Source organism: Macaca mulatta, chromosome 9, assembly GCF_049350105.2.
Source record: "Macaca mulatta isolate MMU2019108-1 chromosome 9, T2T-MMU8v2.0, whole genome shotgun sequence".
Taxonomy (NCBI): domain Eukaryota; kingdom Metazoa; phylum Chordata; class Mammalia; order Primates; family Cercopithecidae; genus Macaca; species Macaca mulatta.
In genome coordinates this window covers 145,319,172-145,335,299 of record NC_133414.1, presented here as the reverse complement: position 1 = coordinate 145,335,299, position 16,128 = coordinate 145,319,172, and the positions used below count along the sequence as shown (strand labels likewise).

At 61.0% G+C, this 16,128-nt stretch overlaps 2 protein-coding genes across 3 annotated transcripts in view; both read right to left on the bottom strand.

The window, feature by feature from the left end:
• Positions 1 to 5,526: 5,526 nt before the first annotated feature.
• Positions 5,527 to 6,928, bottom strand: UTF1 (undifferentiated embryonic cell transcription factor 1). The gene is made up of 2 exons (XM_001114488.5): positions 6,245 to 6,928; positions 5,527 to 6,116 (listed from the first exon to the last, which is right to left on the bottom strand). The coding sequence occupies exons 1-2, from the start codon at positions 6,870 to 6,872 to the stop codon at positions 5,641 to 5,643; spliced, it is 1,104 nt and encodes a 367-aa protein (XP_001114488.1). The 5' UTR covers positions 6,873 to 6,928; the 3' UTR covers positions 5,527 to 5,640.
• A 6,232-nt stretch (positions 6,929 to 13,160) lies between these two features.
• Positions 13,161 to 16,128, bottom strand: part of KNDC1 (kinase non-catalytic C-lobe domain containing 1) — a 64,891-nt gene continuing 61,923 nt past the window's right edge. For both annotated transcript variants that reach the window (XM_077947904.1, XM_077947906.1), the window contains exon 30: positions 13,161 to 14,917. In XM_077947904.1, the coding sequence (XP_077804030.1) occupies positions 14,686 to 14,917 (232 nt within the window). In that variant the 3' untranslated portion in view covers positions 13,161 to 14,685. The remainder of the gene's footprint in view (positions 14,918 to 16,128) is intronic.

Below are 16,128 nucleotides of genomic sequence, written 5' to 3'. Positions count from 1 at the left end.
TGACCCTGGTCTTCCTCGGACCCTGCCGACCCAGTTAGGCCACCGGGCCCTCAAGGGGGAGGCTGGCAGGGGTGGGGCGCTGGGGGCTTTGGACGTGGCCTCGGGGGTAAAACCAGGAGGGCTGGGGGGCCAGGAAGGCGGCCTAGACCCCGTCCCCACTTCATCTCCGGAGAGACCGGGTCACCCCCGGGAGAGGGGATTTGAAGCCACTGCCCAGGACCAGCAGAGTGTTCCGGCCAGGGGCAGCGAGGGCCCAGATGCCTACGGCCACAGGGCTGGCCCCGAGGATGCCCCATGAGGCAGGTACCCAGCCCTCCCGCAGTGGGGGCGGCCCTGCCACCTGGGAGCAGAGGCCCTGAGGGTGGGGGCTGCGGCGGGGCGGTGCCTCAAAGTGGAGCAAAACGCAGCACACCCTCACCTCCCACCCCGCCCCCCAAACACACACACAGAACTTTCGACAGGCAGGGAAAAGGCCCAGAAGCATCCCTTACATAAAGAGGAAACCACTAGCATGGGTTTGTGAAACGCCAGCACCCAGCCTTCCACGTCTCCATCTCTAATTTCCAGGGGCCCGGCCCCGAGGTCTCAGCCACCTTCTGCACGTGGTTCAGCTCCCCTCGCCGGCCCCAGCTCTGCATAGAGCTCCTCCTGCCAGTTTCCCAGCTCCCCCGCACCACCTCCACCTGAACCGCCCCTCCTCACCTTCACACGGCAGGGCCAGACAGCCCCTCGTCCTGGGCCCCCACCCCAGCCCCTTGCTGCGGCTTGGGTGGCCCCTCTCCCCTGGCAAGCGGCCCCACCGCCGTGGCTCAGGCTCCCCCGACTCCTGCAGCCCGGGCCTCTGCCTCCACCCTCCCTCCAGGGCCCGCGGAGGCTGCTCTGGCCCAGGTCTGGGGTCACCAGAGCCTCCGCCTCGGAGCCTCCGTCCGCCCCCAGCTCTGGGACGCGTCCTGATGCGCCGCCATGGGTAGGAGACTTGGGCGCTCCTCCGCCTCCTCCCTCCCAGCCCCTGGGGCAGCCCAGCCCCGAGAATTGCGCCCCGCACGCCGCACAGGGTGGTCCCCGCGGGCGTCGCCCCATTCCCCACCCTCGGGGTCCAGGCCGGGTTGCGCTGGGCAAGGAAGTCCCGCGTCACTCCCAGGCTGGCAGCCCCGCCCTCACGCACAGCCCGGAGCCCAACTAGTCCCCGAAACGGGCTTCCCCCGAGTCCACGGCCTGAGGACAAGCACCGGACCTAGCGTGTGCTGCCGCCGGGTCCAGACCGCCCTGCTCCCTCCGGCCCCGTCACGACTCGCCCAAGCCTCCTCCGAGCACTCTGAGACCACCTGAAGGGGAGGCCCCAATCCCTCCCCAACACCCACCCCCGCGGCCTCGGCCTCACTGACACCCTCACGTGCCCTCTTCCCCGTCCCCAACACCCTCCCGCTTCCTGCTCTCCTGGGACAGCCGTGCTCCCCACTCCCTGAGACATCCTACGCTTCCCCTTCCGCGACACCCACCCTCTTCACCCTCCCCTAGACATCCACGCTCTCCTCTAGACACCCCCACACCCCGCTCCCCGTCACCCCCACGTGCCCCCTCCCCGATACCCCCACGCCCCCACCTCCATGTGCCCCTCTCCCCCACACCCCCATGCTCCATCCCCCTACACATCCTCGGGCCCCTCTCCCCGACACCCCCACGCCTCCTGCCCTACACATCCACCGCCCCACTCCCCAACACCCCCACGCTCCCGCTCCCCCTCCCCTACACTTCCAGGCGCCCCACTCCCCGACACCCCAAGCTCCCCCACCCCTACACATCCACACTCCCCACACCCCCAAACTCCCCTCCACTACACCTCCATGCCCCCCTCCCCGACACCCCCACGCTCCCCACTCCCCAACACCCCCATGTCCCCATTCCCCAACACACCCACGCTCCCCACTCCCCTTCGCTTGTCCACTAGGAAGTGGTGCTGGTCTGGTGCCTGGGGGCTGAAGAAACGCTAAACCGGCGGGCCGGGCGCGGTAGCTCAGGCCTGTAATCTCAGCACTTTGGGAGACCAGGGCGGTAGCTCACGCCTGTAATCCCAGCATTTTGGGAGGCCGCGGGGGTAGCTCATGCCTGTAATCCCAGCACTTTGGGAGGCCGCGGCCTGTGGGTCACCTGAGGTCGGGAGTTCCAGACCAGCCTGACCAACATGGGGAAACTCCATCTCTACTAAAAATACAAAATTAGCCAGAGGTGGTGACACATGCCTGTAATCCCAGCTACTCAGGAGGCTGAGGCAGGAGAATCGCCTGAACCTGGGAGGCGGAGGTTGCGGTGAGCCAAGATTGCACCATTGCACTCTAGCCTGGGCAACAAGAACAAGACTCTGTCTAAAAAAAAAAAAAAAAAAAAAACGCTAAGCCAACAGCACACAGGAGGCTAATCCTGCCATGCCCGCAGAGCAAGTTACTTATTTTGGAGACAAGCTTTCACTGTTGCCCAGGCCAGAGTGCCTCATGTGATCACAGCTCACTGCAGCCTTGACCTCCGGGGCCCAAGTGATCCTCCTGCCTGAGCCTCCAGTGAAGCTGGGACTACAGGTGTGTGCCACCATGCCCAGTTAATTTTTGTATTTTTTGCAGAGATGGAGTTTTGTCATGTTACCCAGGCTGGTCTCAAACTCCTGAGCTCAAGTAATTGTCCTGCCTCAGCCCCGCAAAGTGCTGGGATTACAGGCATAAGCCACCACATCCGGCCCCTAGATTGATTTAAACAGCCAAAATATACTCCCTGCACCAGATTAGAAAGCATTAGAGGTCCGGGGCCTGCATGTTCAGATTAATTATTCTGATACCGGGCTCAGGAGGATCATAGCACTTGGTCCCCGGCCCACTACCTGAGCAGGAAGGCAAATGAATTCTGCTTGGTGCCCCTAAATGGCTCCAACCCAGAGGTGCGTCCTTCCTCCAGGGCCGAGTGTCCAGTAACCCCAAGTGATAGAGAGGCACAGCCCCCACCCTTAGGGTGTTGGTGTGTTTGCTGGGATGTGGCTGTCGGGACCTGGGCTTGCCGTCAGGCATAAGCTTCTGGAGCGACAGGGTCATGTAGGGTGCACCTAAGCTCTGTTTCAGACCCCACTGTGGCCGCAGCCCGTGACTCTGACCTTTGGGGGCTGTGTATGTGAAGGGGAATGTTTGCAAGCTTGGCTCATCCAACACGTTTTTAGCAGCTTGGAGATTCTCAGGGAACACAGCAGGGTGGAGCTGATGCCAGACTTTTTTTTTTTTTTTTTTTTTTTTGAGACGGAGTCTCGCTCTGCTGCCCAGGCTGGAGTGCAGTGGCCGGATCTCAGCTCACTGCAAGCTCCGCCTCCCGGGTTCACGCCATTCTCCTGCCTCAGCCTCCCCAGTAGCTGGGACTACAGGCGCCCGCCACCTCGCCCGGCTAGTTTTTTGTATTTCTTAGTAGAGACGGGGTTTCACCGTGTCAGCCAGGATGGTCTCGATCTCCTGACCTCGTGATCCGCCCGCCTCGGCCTCCCAAAGTGCTGGGATTACAGGCTTGAGCCACCGCGCCCGGCCCAGACTTTTTTTTTTGAGACAGGTTCTCACTGTCACCCAGGCTGGACTGCAGTAACACAATCTGGGCTCACTGCAGCCTTGACCTCTTGTGCTGAAGCAATCCTCCCACCTGTTTCCCTGAATAGTTGAAACTACAGGTGCATGGCACCATGCCCAGCTATTTTTTTTTATTTTTAATAGAGATGTGGTCTCACCATGTTGCCCATGCTGGTTTGGAACGCCTGAGCTCAAAGTGATCCTTCCGCTCAGGCCTCCCAGTGTTGGGATTATAGGCGTGAGCCATCAAGCCTGGCCTAGAGTGTCTTTTTTTTTTTTGAGACGGAGTCTTGCTCTGACGTCCAGGCTGCAGTGCAGTGCAACCTCCGCCTCCCGGGTTCAAGCGATTCTCCTGCCTCAGCCTCCTGAGTAGTTGGGATTACAGGCTCATGCCACCACGCCTGACTAATTTTTGTATTTTTAGTAGTGATGGGGTTTCACCAGGTTGGTCAGGCTGGTCTCAAACTCCTGACCTCGTTAGTGATCTGCCCGCCTCTGGCTTTCCAAAGACCTGGGATTACAGACATGAGCCACCGCGTCTGGCCTCAGAGTGTGTTTTTTTTGTTTTTTGTTTTTTGGAGACCGAGTCTGTGTCGCCCAGGCTGGAGTGCAGTGGTGCAATCTCAGTTCACTGCAACCTCTGCTTCCCGGGTTCAAGCAGTTCAATTCTCCTGCCTCAGCCTCCTGAGTAGCTGGGACTACAGGCATGTGCTACTATGCCCAGCTAATTTTTGTATTTTTAGTAGAGATGGGGATGCACCGTGTTGCCCAGGCTGGTCTCGAACTCCTGAGCTCAGGCAATCCACCCGCCTCAGCCTCCCAAAGTGTTAGGATTACAGGCGTGAACCACAACATCCGGTACCTCAGTGTCTTAAATGAGGTGAAGCTTGCAGTCAGTTCTTGCAGGCGTGGTCTCATAGTCCTTCCCCTCAGACCTGGGAAAGCCCTTCATTTCCCCAGGAGCTGCCATTAGCACTCGCCGGACCTATTCTTCCGGATCCCCAGAAAGGCATGTGTGGGAGGGGCTGCAACCCTACCACCCACAGGGAACCCCTCAGGACTGCTGGGTGCTGGGCCAGTGGGGACCCCCAGCCCCATTTAGCTGCATGGCCCTGGGCAAGCCACTTGTCTTTCTGGATGGGCCCGCTAATTTGCAGGTATTGTTATGCCAGCGGAACTCCTACAGGCTACATTTGTATCTCCGGCTCCACCCAATCCCCCTTCTGACTCAGGGGTCCAGGGTGGGGCCCTGTATTGCTACTTGGAAATTGCTTCCTGGGCAGGTTTGCTTCGGTTTTCTCAAAATTCCAAGGGGCCTGCCCTCAGCCTCTGCCCAAGGGTCACACCACAGCCGCTCAGCGCCTCCCTGGGCCCACCCGGACCAGAGCCGCCTCCCTGGAGACAAAACCACATTCTCCCTGGAGCTGTGTGGCTCCTCTTCCTCTTTTGTCGCCCTGGACCTGGGAGCGTTCAGCCAGGTCGTTCAAGACTGCCTAAGGCTATGGGAGGACCTTGGGAACGCCCCAAGCTACTCCTGGGTCAAAGGGGTTCTCTGCTGGGCAGTGTGGAGGCCGCCACTCTAACCCCCATCCCTGGGGGCGGTCAGCCTCAGTTTTTCTACGGACCCGCAGCGGAACTCCCCCTCCCCCTCCCCCTCCGTTTTACTCAGTGGGGCTCCCCAGGAGGGACAGGGAGAGTCTGGTGTGGCCCTGAGAACCGGGTGTGTAACCAGGACCCGGCAGAAAGCACCACGCCCACCAGCCTCGAGCCTGGACTCCTGGGCCTACATCTGGACGCGCCCCACGGAGCTCAGAAGCGAGTGGGAGCTCCTCTCTGTGATGAGAGCATTACAACCCTGCCCTGATCTTTGCAGCCCCAGCGCTTCCGGGCGCCACTCCCTCCCCGCCTCGAGACCCGCACTCCTGCACAGCCCGGAGACCAGGAAAACAATCTTTTTATTGACGGGACACAGGAGCGGGGGTGGGAAGGCAGCAGGAGGGGGTAGGGCGGAGGGGCCTCGGCCTGGAGGGGAGGCTGCCGCAGCCGGGACTCACTGGCACGGGTCCCTGAGGACCCCTCGCTCGGCGGCCGCGCTGCCCAGAATGAAGCCCACGGCCAGGGACACTGTCTGGTCGAAGGCGCCGCGCAGCTGCTCCACGTGCTGGTTCAAGGTCAGCAGCTGGTCGCGCAGCGGGCCCAGGATGTTCGCGATGTCGCCCAGGTGCCCCAGGGTCTGCAGCAGGGCGGTGTTCAGCGACGGGGGCGCGGCCGGAGGGGGCGCGCAGTCCTCGGGACGGCCGGGCGGCGAGTCGGGGTCTTCACGGGCCGGGGGCGGCGGCGGGGAACCCGGACGGCGGAGGGGTGTGCGGTCCTCGGGGATGCAGGTGGCGAGGGCGGTCGGGGCGGGGGCTGGCGGGGATCCGGGGGCGCGGGAGGTGTCGGTAGACTTCGGCGGGGACGGGCTGAAGCGGAGCGTCCAGGCGGGGTCCGCGTCGGGGTCGCGGGCGGTGGGCAGCGGAGTGGCGTCTGGGATAGCGGAGAGGGCGGTCGGGCGGGGATTCGGGGGACGCGCCCGCCCCTCCCCCGCAACCCTCGGCCGCCCCCGGACCCCCCGCAGCCCTCGGCCCCATCCGGCCCCCCAGCCCCCCGCTTACCTGGTTCGGCCGGAACTGGCGCGTGCGCGTTGGGGGCCGGGCGGCGGCCGCGCTGGGGGCGACCGGACCCGGGGGAGCGGCGGCGAGGCCTTTTGCGCCCGTTGTCGCCCAGCAGCCCCATGAGCTTCCGGATCTGCTCGTCGAAGGGCCCGGGCGGCTGGCCCTGCGCCTCGCGAAACTTGTCCTTGAGGAACTTGTAGCGGCGGCGACACTGCGCGGGGGTGCGGCGCACCTGCTGCCGGGCCAGCGCGGCCGACACGCGGCGGTAGGTGGGCAGGGCCTGGCGGCGGTCCAGGAGCAGCGCGCGCCACACGGCCGGTTGCAGCAGCGTCCCCAGCAGCAGCTCCGTCTCCTGGGCGCTCCAGGGCGTGCGCTGCGCTGAGCCCGGGGACACTGGCAACCCGAGTTCCCCCAGCGCGCTGGGCGAGGCGGGCCTCCGGGGCGGGGTCCCTGGGACGTCTCCGGGCGGCCGCGGCTCGGGGTCGGGGCTGGCGGGCGACGGCGGCGCGGGGGGCGCGAGCGGGGGCGGCCTGCGGGGCCGCAGCAGCATCCCTGGGCCGGGGCGCGACGCGCGAAGATGGAGAGGGGGTCGGACGCCGCCCGGGCCGCCCACACGCGTTCTGAGCATCCCGCGCCGCCGTCCCGCCGTCCGAGCCGGGTCTACACGACCCTCCCACCGCCCCCGCCCCGCCCCCCGCGCCCCGCCCACCCCGTCCGCCGGGTCCTAAGGGGTCCGTCCTGACGCCGCGGCCGGGAAGACAGAGCAAAGCCTGGCTTCGGTCGGAAACAGAGTCCGCAGTGGTTCTGTCCTTAAAGGCGTTTAACGGAGGTGCCGCGATGCCTGAGCCCCGTTCGCTTTTAGCCGGCGCCGAGCCTCCCCCCGCCCCCGTCGAGGTGTGTGCGGAGCCCCTCCCGCTCCGGAAGGCGCTGCCGCCCCCTTGTCCGGACCCCAGTGCTGCCCGCCCCCCCGCCCGGGCTCAGCACCTGCACGTGAGGGGTCCCGAGGACCGCCCGGGTCTCAGTGGGAGTTGCCAGGCCAGGGGCTGGGTGGAGGGAGAAGCCGCGCCAGCCGCGGGAATGGGCGTCGGAATTCACGCGCTCTGCAGAAGGAACTTCTTAAATCTGAACTTCTTCCGTCTGGAGCGCGTCTGCAGCCAGGATCCCGGCAGGAGGAGATAATCCTCTTCCTCTTCGCCGCACGGCGCCGAGCCCTTCGGTCTCCTGGGTCTCCTCTGGGCCGTGGCAGCTTCTCGCGTCCTCGACACGGTTGAGGACGGGCCAGGTGTTTTGTTGAATGTTCCTCGACTTGGGTTTGCCTGGTGTCTTCCTGTGATCGGACTGGGGGGTCGGTGTTTGGAAGGAAGGCGCAGGGGGCAGGGGTGGGGTCTCGCCCTCCTATCCGGTGGCTCAGCACCGGTGAGGTCCGCTCTGTGGTTAGGTGGGGACTGTCTGCCCGTCTTGCACTGCTCAGCTACCGCCGCCCCATCCCTGCTGTGGTCACTGGTATCCGGTCCCTCCGTCCATCCCCAACCCCTGGGGAGAGGAATTAGGCCCCAGCTCCCGGAGGGGTGTCTGTATTTTGTGGGATTCTTCTGTAAGGAGGTTTGTCTCTCACCTGTTGATTTATCTACTCATTTATTTCTGCAGTGTGGGCTGGTGTGTATTTATTTTATCTCTTAGGTCATAACCCGATGCTGTTGTTATTTATTTATTTTAAAAGTTCTGTTTGTTTTTGTTCTTTTTTACAGATGGGGTCTCGTTCTGTCACTCAGGCTGGAGTGCGCTGGCCCAATCACAGCTCACTGTAGCCTTGAAATCTTGGGCCCAGCCGATCCTCCAGCCTCAGCTTCCTTGGTAGCTGGGGCTACATGTGTGCACCACCACACCCAGCTAGTTTTTTTTTGTTTGTTTGTTTTACTTTTGTTTTTTTTACTTTTTGTAAGGACAGGGTCTTGCTATGTTGCACAGGCTGGGCTTGAACTCTTGGGCTCAAATGATCCTCCTGCCTGGGCCTCCCAGCGTGTTGAGATTACAGGCGTGAGCCCCTGTACCCGGCTTTTATTTATGTTTGCTCAGATTGTTCCCACTTTGGCCATTGAAACTCTTCTCACCTCTTCCTGTCTTCCTGTGTCCTTTTGAAACCCCCCTCCCAGCTCCCTGGCACTACAGGACGCTCCTGCCTCGTCTGGTCCTTTGCTGACCCTGGCCCTAGAATCAGCTTTTCAGACTCTTCTCGAGAAATCTGTGGTTCCTGGCCAGGCACTCATACACATGTCTCACACCTGTATTCCTAGCACTTTGGGAGGCTGAGGTGGGCAGATCTCCTGAGGCCAGGAGTTTGAGACTGACCTGGGCAATATAGTGAGACCCCTATCTCTGCAAAAAATTAAAAATAACCAAGTGTAGTAGCAGGTGCCTGTAGTTCCAGGTACTTGGGAGGCTGAGGTGGGAGGATGTCCTTTTGCTCAGGAGGTTAAGCCTGCAATGTACCGTGATCACCCCACTGCACTCCAGCCTGGGTGACAGGGCAAGACTCTGTCTTAAAAAAAAAGAAAAGGGGGGGCGGCAGGCATGGTGGCTGTAATCCCAGCACTTTGGGAGGCCGGGAGGACCACCTGAGGTCAGGAGTTTGAGACCAGCCTGGCCAACATGGTGAAACCCCGTCTCTACTAAAAATACAAAAATTAGCGAGGTGTTGGTTGTGCACCTGTAATCCCAGCTTCTAGGGAGGCTGAGGCAGGAGAATTACTTGAACCTGGGAGGGGATCTCAAAAAAAAAAAAAAGCCGAGTGCGGTGACTCAAGCCTATAATATAATCCCAGCACTTTGGGAGGCTGAGGCGGGCAGATTATAAGGTCAGGAGATTGAGACCATCCTGGCTAACATAGTGAAACCCCATCTCTACTAAAAATACAAAAAATTAGCCGGGCGTGGTGGCACGTGCCTGTAGGCCCAGTTACTCGGGAAGCTGAGGCAGGAGAATCGCTTGAACCCAGGAGGTGGAGATTGTAGTGAGCTGAGATTGCACCACTGCACTCCAGCCTAGGTGACAGAGCACGACTCTGCCTCAAAAAACAAACTAGAAAGATTTTTAATAACTGAGGGTTGGGGGTGCTAGGAGCATCTGATGGGTGGAGATCAGAGATGATGGTGCGCAGGACCCCAGGGTAGACGGTCCAGCCCGCAGTGGCAGCTGCAGTGCACAGCACAGCCCGCCATGATTCCGTCTGGGACAGAACCAGGACGTGTATGGCGTGGGCTGGCCGTGGATGCGCATGTGTGACCATCATTAGGATACACGTGAGTTCACATGACCTCTGACCCTCGTCCTGCGCGGTTGGCTCCTTCTCGCCTCCCGACTTGCTTTTCTGGAACTGCTTTCTTGGACGGTGGGGAGGCCCGGCTCCTGCACTGGTTCAGCCCTGAGGTGCGTGGAAGGTGCCTTCAGAATTGCTGACCGCGTCCCTCTGAGAAGCAGGTTTGCTGCCAGAGCACGGTGTCTGTGTGTGGTCCTTGGCCCTTGCCTTGGTTTCCCCTGTTACTGAGGTCGGCCCGTCTCCACTCCCATCAGCGAGGTGGCGTCACCCAGCTGCATCAGGGTCGCCTGTCACAGTTTCTGTGATTCCGCCCTGGGGTTCCCAACATCCTGCTTATAAGACAGATCTAGTTTTTTTTTCTTATAAAGTTGTTACAAATTGTTGAACGTGTGCTGGATCTCGGAGTTCCAGCACAGCTCATAAAGACCCCCTTTTCTGAAAATAAGTCCAGAATTTGGGGGTGAGGCCCAGTTGAAGGCTGACCTTGGTCACACTGCTGCTGGTCATCGGTGACCGGCTGGTCCAGGGCAGACATCTGGCCCAAACTGGACTCAGCTGAGTCCTCCTCTAAGATTTTCCAAACTGAACCCAAGGAGGGACGTCCAGGCTCCATGAGTTTTTGATAAAGACAGAGAGTTATAGTTATGCGTCCATCACCCTGTACCACATAGAACGACTCCGTAGAAATGGAGAGAAGACCTGGCCTTTGTCAAATGCGATGTGCAAAGGGCAGATGGAGATGTGGAAAGATGCTCACATCATCGGCCACTAGAGAGCATCCAGCATGGCCGACACCAGAACACTGAGGATTCCCCGGGTGGGGAGACTGGGCGAATAGGTCGTGAGAGGCCGGCCAGCATGGTGGACACCGGAGCGCTGAGAATGTCCCGAACCAGCGAGGATGGGGCGAATCGGTCACTGGAGACCGGCCGGCATGGTGGACGCCGGAGTGCTGAGAAAGTCCCGAACCGGCGAGGACGCAGCGACAGGAACCCTTGTCGGTGCTGGCAGGAGTGCACGTGGTGCAGGCCCTGTGGGAAACGCTCTGGTGGTTTTTAAGAAAACTAAACATATTATTCCCGTGGGATCCGGTATTCACTGTCCTTGGTGTTTACCCAAAGGAGTCGAAGACTTGTGTCCACAAAAAAACCTGCACGCAACCTTTATGGCAGCTTTGTTCATCATTGCCGGAACCTGGAGAGGGCTGAGAAGCCCCGGACGATGGTGCACTTGGGCTGCAACGTGCCTCGGCCCTTAATTCATGCAGCGACAGGGATGAATCCTAAGTGCGTTTTGCTGAGCAGAAGAGCCAGCCCCAGAGGCCACACGCTGTGAGTCCATTTATGGGACTCATCTATGGGACATGCTGGAAAAAGCAAAGCCACGGGGGGTGGGTGGGTACCGATCCGCGGTCACCAGGCTGGGTGGGTACTGATCCGTGGTCACCAGGGGCTGGGAGCGGGGTGGCCGCAGAGGTATGTGTGTGGATGGAGCCGCTGCAACAATTTGCAAGTTCAGACCCACCGCAGGCCACAGCTTTGGGGTCAGGTGGGGACACTCACGTGCCTGCACATCCCTTGGAAACAGCTGTGTGTGGGTGTGACCTGTCAACAACAGAACCACCACACACTCCCCACAACGTGACCTGCCAACAACGTAACAGCTACACGCTCCCCATGGGCCTGCCGTGCCACTGCCACACGCTCCCCATAGGTGTGCTGTGGAGAAGCCAGGCCAGGAGGGGAGGTCCAAGTGCAGACGCACAGTGGGAATTCCCGCTGGCCTCGCGGCACGCTGTGGATGTCACCAACGCAGGAACAACAGGACTTATGCGGTCCGTGGGTGAGCTGGCGCGTCCTGCTTTACCAACAGGAAGCCAGGTCTCAGAGAAGGGACTCGCCCGCTTTCACTGTATGAGTAGCACTTTGGGGGTCTTCCGTGGGGCAACCAGTCATTCCCCAAGAGCTTGGACGCCGGTGCCACCTCTCACGTGGGTGATCCCGTGGCTAGGAGCTTGGGTGAGGACCAGGATCCACTCATTTGTGTCCCTCAGGACTGGGGCAGGAGAGGGTGGCTCTGGCTGGAGGTGCCAGGGCACTATATCTGGAGCGAAGGCCTGGCTCTTTTGGGGACCCTCAGTCGTTCTCCAAGTGGCACAAGCTGGTGCTGGGGAGGCCCTGGGCCAGGCTGGCTGGGCAACTCTCTCTCCACCCAGCCTGCTGTTTGGCTGCCTTGGGCTTGCTCCCGGCACGTTGGCCTTGGGGAGCTCAAGCCCCGTATGTGGTGGTGGTTCCTGGAACAGTGGCCACAGGCCCTGGCCAGTGCAGGAGAGGCTCACACAGGGCGGGAGGCCAAGGAGCGAGGCTCACGGGGTTGCTGGCTCTCAGCTCTCCGAGAGAAAAGTCCTGTGCTCGGCGGGGCTGAGTTTATTGGAGCCACTGTGGTGAGGGGTCTGGCCTGCAGGGCATGGGGGGCGACGACGCACTCGTGACCAGGACCCAGGGCCCCCTTTCCAGGGCAGCTCCCGTCAGCACACGTGACCGGGACCCAGGGCCCCCTTCCCAGGGCAGCTCCCGTCCAGCACACGTGACCGGGACCCAGGGCCCCCGGCCGGGGCAGCTCCCGTCCAGCACACGTGACCGGGACCCAGGGCCCCCTTTCCAGGGCAGCTCCCGTCCAGCACACGTGACCGGGACCCAGGGCCCCCGGCTGGCGCAGCTCCCGTTAGCACAGCTGGACCCCACCATCTCGTCGTCTCCTCGGCTCTTCCTGGGCCTCCCTCCAGGCGGATCACCGCACCCGTTCACCGCGGGAACTTCCCGAGAGACCCATCAGCTCTTTCGCAAAAGCATCCGCAATTTACAACCCAAAACCATTGGAAGCCGTGAGCCCCTCCTCGAGTGGTGTCCACCAGCCTTACACTGTGACGGCCGTGGCAGCGTCCTTTCCAGGGCCACAGGCCCCACCTGCGGGAGCTTCCCCTCCTGGCCTCCCTCTGCTGCGGTCAGAGCTACGGCGAGCTTGCGCCATGGTGACGGGCGACCCGGCTCTGTCTTGCCCACAGGGCTGCCAGGTGGGAACCGCCTGGGTTGGGCAGAGTTTGGGGCAGGTTGACCAGGAACAGCCGTGGGTCTGTGCAAATAGCCTGAAAGAACTGACAGACGCCCGTCCTGATTCTGGATGAAGACACTGCACGCCCAGTATGAGGGCGTCCTTTTTGTGAATGGAGGGGCGAGCCTGGATGTGCGAGCGTGGTTTCGGGAGTCCGTTCTTTTAGGCTGTTTGCAGTCCTCACCAGAAGCGAGTGTTTCCTGCCCCGGTGGGTACCTTGGCTTGTTCGCACGGCCTGGGAGTTTTGGGGGCAGCTTTTCTCCTGGCAGGGCCCGAGTTGCGACACTCGTCTGGCAGACCCAGGCCTTTCTCTGCAACATCAGAGGGCGTCGCTGTGGACCGGCAGGTCGGTTTTCAGTCCTGGGCCGAGCACCTCTCGCACCTGGAGTCCTTGTGAGCGCCTGTAAGGGGCCTTCGTGTGGCCTTGAAGGAAACCAGCTCGACCTGCAGAGGTCACCTTGGGAACCCACAGAGTGGCCACACAGCAGTGGCTGGTAGAAAGGACTTTATTCAGAAATTGGTGCCAGGACAGGAGGGAGCCATGCGGACAGTCACATTGAAGCCTGAGCCCAGTGCCCCTGAGGTCAGTCCTGACCGCTGGAATGTTGATCTGCACTGGGCACTATCTTTGTTAAATACAAAATCTGAAAATGCGGGCGAGGGTCTGCAGAACATAATCCTCATAGAAAAGCCTAAAAAAAGTGACTGCATTTCGTGGCCGGGACGCCGACTTCCTCTCACGTTGCATCGAACCAGGGCCCGGATGTCTCCGGTGAATTTATGTGGGAAAACACGTCTTGACATTAAAAATGCAGCGATTTGTCACAAGTCACAGTTTTCCTAGAAATGCCACTAGCTGGCTGCTCTAAAGAATGGCTAATTCTAAAACTCAAAAGCACAACCCTGGGTCTTGTGATTGGCACCACGAGAGCCACACTGAGCTGGGGCGGTGCCTGGGGCTCTGGCCGCCCAGCTGCAGAGGCCAGTGTGGATCTGACCGTGCAGGTCTCCCATGGCCCTGGTCGGGGACTCCACACCAGCTGCCTGGGGTCCGAGAACTTGGGCGAGGGCTCGGAGCCATGGAGGCAGCGCACTTCCTGTCTCCTCTGGCGAAGCGTGAGTGCGTGGCGAGCTGTGGAGGCAGGGCTGCGGGCGTACATGCATGGCTGCTGGAGGTGGTGGGCGGCGGCGGCCCCTGGGGCACGAGATGGGTGGGGGCACTCTCAGGGACCCCCGCTGCAGAGCCTCTGCCTTGGACCTGCTATGAGTGTCCTTTCCAGGAAGCAGGGTCTTTGTCTGGGCGCGGCTGCCTCACCAAGGGCTGTTCTAAGCTTGGGAGCTCTGGGCCCTCGGGGAGCAGACCCAGCCCAAGGTGCCTGCTCCAGCAGCAGGGCCTCGGGCACCTGGGGGTCTGGGCTGGGGAGGAGGGGCACCGGGCAGGGGAGGGGGACGGGGGTTCTGGGGCTGGGTTGTGGAGGGTGAACCCAGGCAGGGTCTCGGACGGGATGTCTCGGAGCCCCGCGAGCTGTGGTTGGCATGCCGCTCAGAGGTCTGCTTTGGTCCTTCGTTGCTCAGCCCACCGAGGCTGGCTCAGAAACCTGCTTAGGGAGGAGCCACTCTGAAGTCTGTTGAGTCGGCGGGGGCATCGCTGTTTTGTGGGGGCGTCGCTGAGAGCTGGGTAAGGGCCACTGATCTGTGTGTGAGGCGCAGACAGGCACAAAACTCCTGGGAAGGTGTCTTTCGTTTTCATTTTTAAATTTAACTCTTTAATTTTAGCAGAAACACGCAAACCTCCAAGACTCTTGTGCCCGTCCTGGCTCCGTCTGCTGGGAGGAGACCAGCTCTGCCTGTCCCTATGGGGTCCCCTGAGCCTCCACCTCCCGGCCCAGCTCCCCAGGGCTTGGGGGCAAAGGGGCCTGGATAACGGCCGGGCCTGAGATGTGGCTTCTGCCTCCCGGCCCGCCCCCCGCAGTTGGGTTTGGATCTGGAATTCCACACCAGGCCCAAGCTCGGCTACTGGAATGTGGCCTTCATCCTCCGTAGCTTGTCCTGGATCTTCCGTGAGTGCTTCTCGCTGGAGACCTGGTGGAAGTTGGCCCTGCTGTCTGCAGCCAGCGTGGAAATGTCGGCACCGCTGAAGCGGGCAATCCTCTGCTTGAGGTACGACTGGAGCTTGGGGTCAGGGCTGAAGGTGTAGGGGTTCTCCTGGAATGCGTGCACCTGGCTCACCACCTTCGCGATGTTCCTTCCGTTGGGGAAAGAAGAGACATTAGTTTGCACAGGGAGGGGCGCAGCTTCCAGGCGGAGGGTGTCCCTCCGCGTTCTTAGGCATCATTTGAACTAAACCTTTTCACCGTGTAAACACTGAAGGGTGTTTTCTGTATTTATTGGCGAGGCCGAACCTCATGTCACTGCTCAGACCTTTCCGTGTGTCTGACTGTCCATCCGCCCACGCTTCAGTCCACACACGCTTACAGAAACCCCGCAGGGTCAGGCTTGTCTGTGCCAAGCGTCCCAACAGGAGTCAAGCCCAGTCGGCTGCAGGGGCTGCAGCTCAGAGGACGAGGCAGGCAAGGAACTCTGCCGCCGTGCGGAGCGTTCACATCTGGGAATTGCCGCGGCCCGGGCCAGGGCCGTGTTCCTGGGAGAGCTGGTTGTTGACAGTGACCAGCTCACCATGGGATATAACGGAGTCAACTGGCCAGTCAGGAACAGGAGCCCTCACCCGGGCCTGGGAACGCTGGTGCCACAGACGGACGCCCTGTCCTGATTTTGGACGGAAACACTGCACACCCAGTGTGAATGACAAAGGGACGTGCATTACATCAAAGAAAAGGGCAAGCCTGGATGTGCACGCGCGCACACACACATGCGCGCACACGCGCGCACACACACGCGCGCACACACACATGCACACGTGCGCACACGCACACACAGGCACGCGCACACGCACGCACACACATGCACACGGACGCCGGGAAGAGCATGCCTGGTTGGGCTCTCAGAGGCACGTGGATGCTGGGACGGGCAGATCTGGAGGCGCTCACACAGGCACGTGGATGCCATGAAGGGCAAGTGCCAGTTTTGGCTTGTTTTCTTTCCTGATTGTGCATCACCTTATGTTTTGTTTTTTATTTTGAGACGGAGTCTCGCTCTGTCACCCAGGCTGGAGTGCAGTGGCGCGATCTTGGCTCACTGCAAGCTCCGCCCCCCGGGTTCCCGCCATTCTCCTGCCTCAGCCTCCTGAGTAGCTGGGACCACAGGCGCCGCCACCACGCCTGGCTAATTTTTTTTATTTTTAGTAGAGATGGGGTTTCACCGTGTTGGCCAGGATGGTCTCGATCTCCTGACTGCCCGCCTCAGCCTCCCAAAGTGCTGGGATTACAGGCATGAGCCACCGCGCCGGCTTTTTTTTTTTTTTTTTTAAGACGCGTTTCACTCTTGTCACCCAGGCTG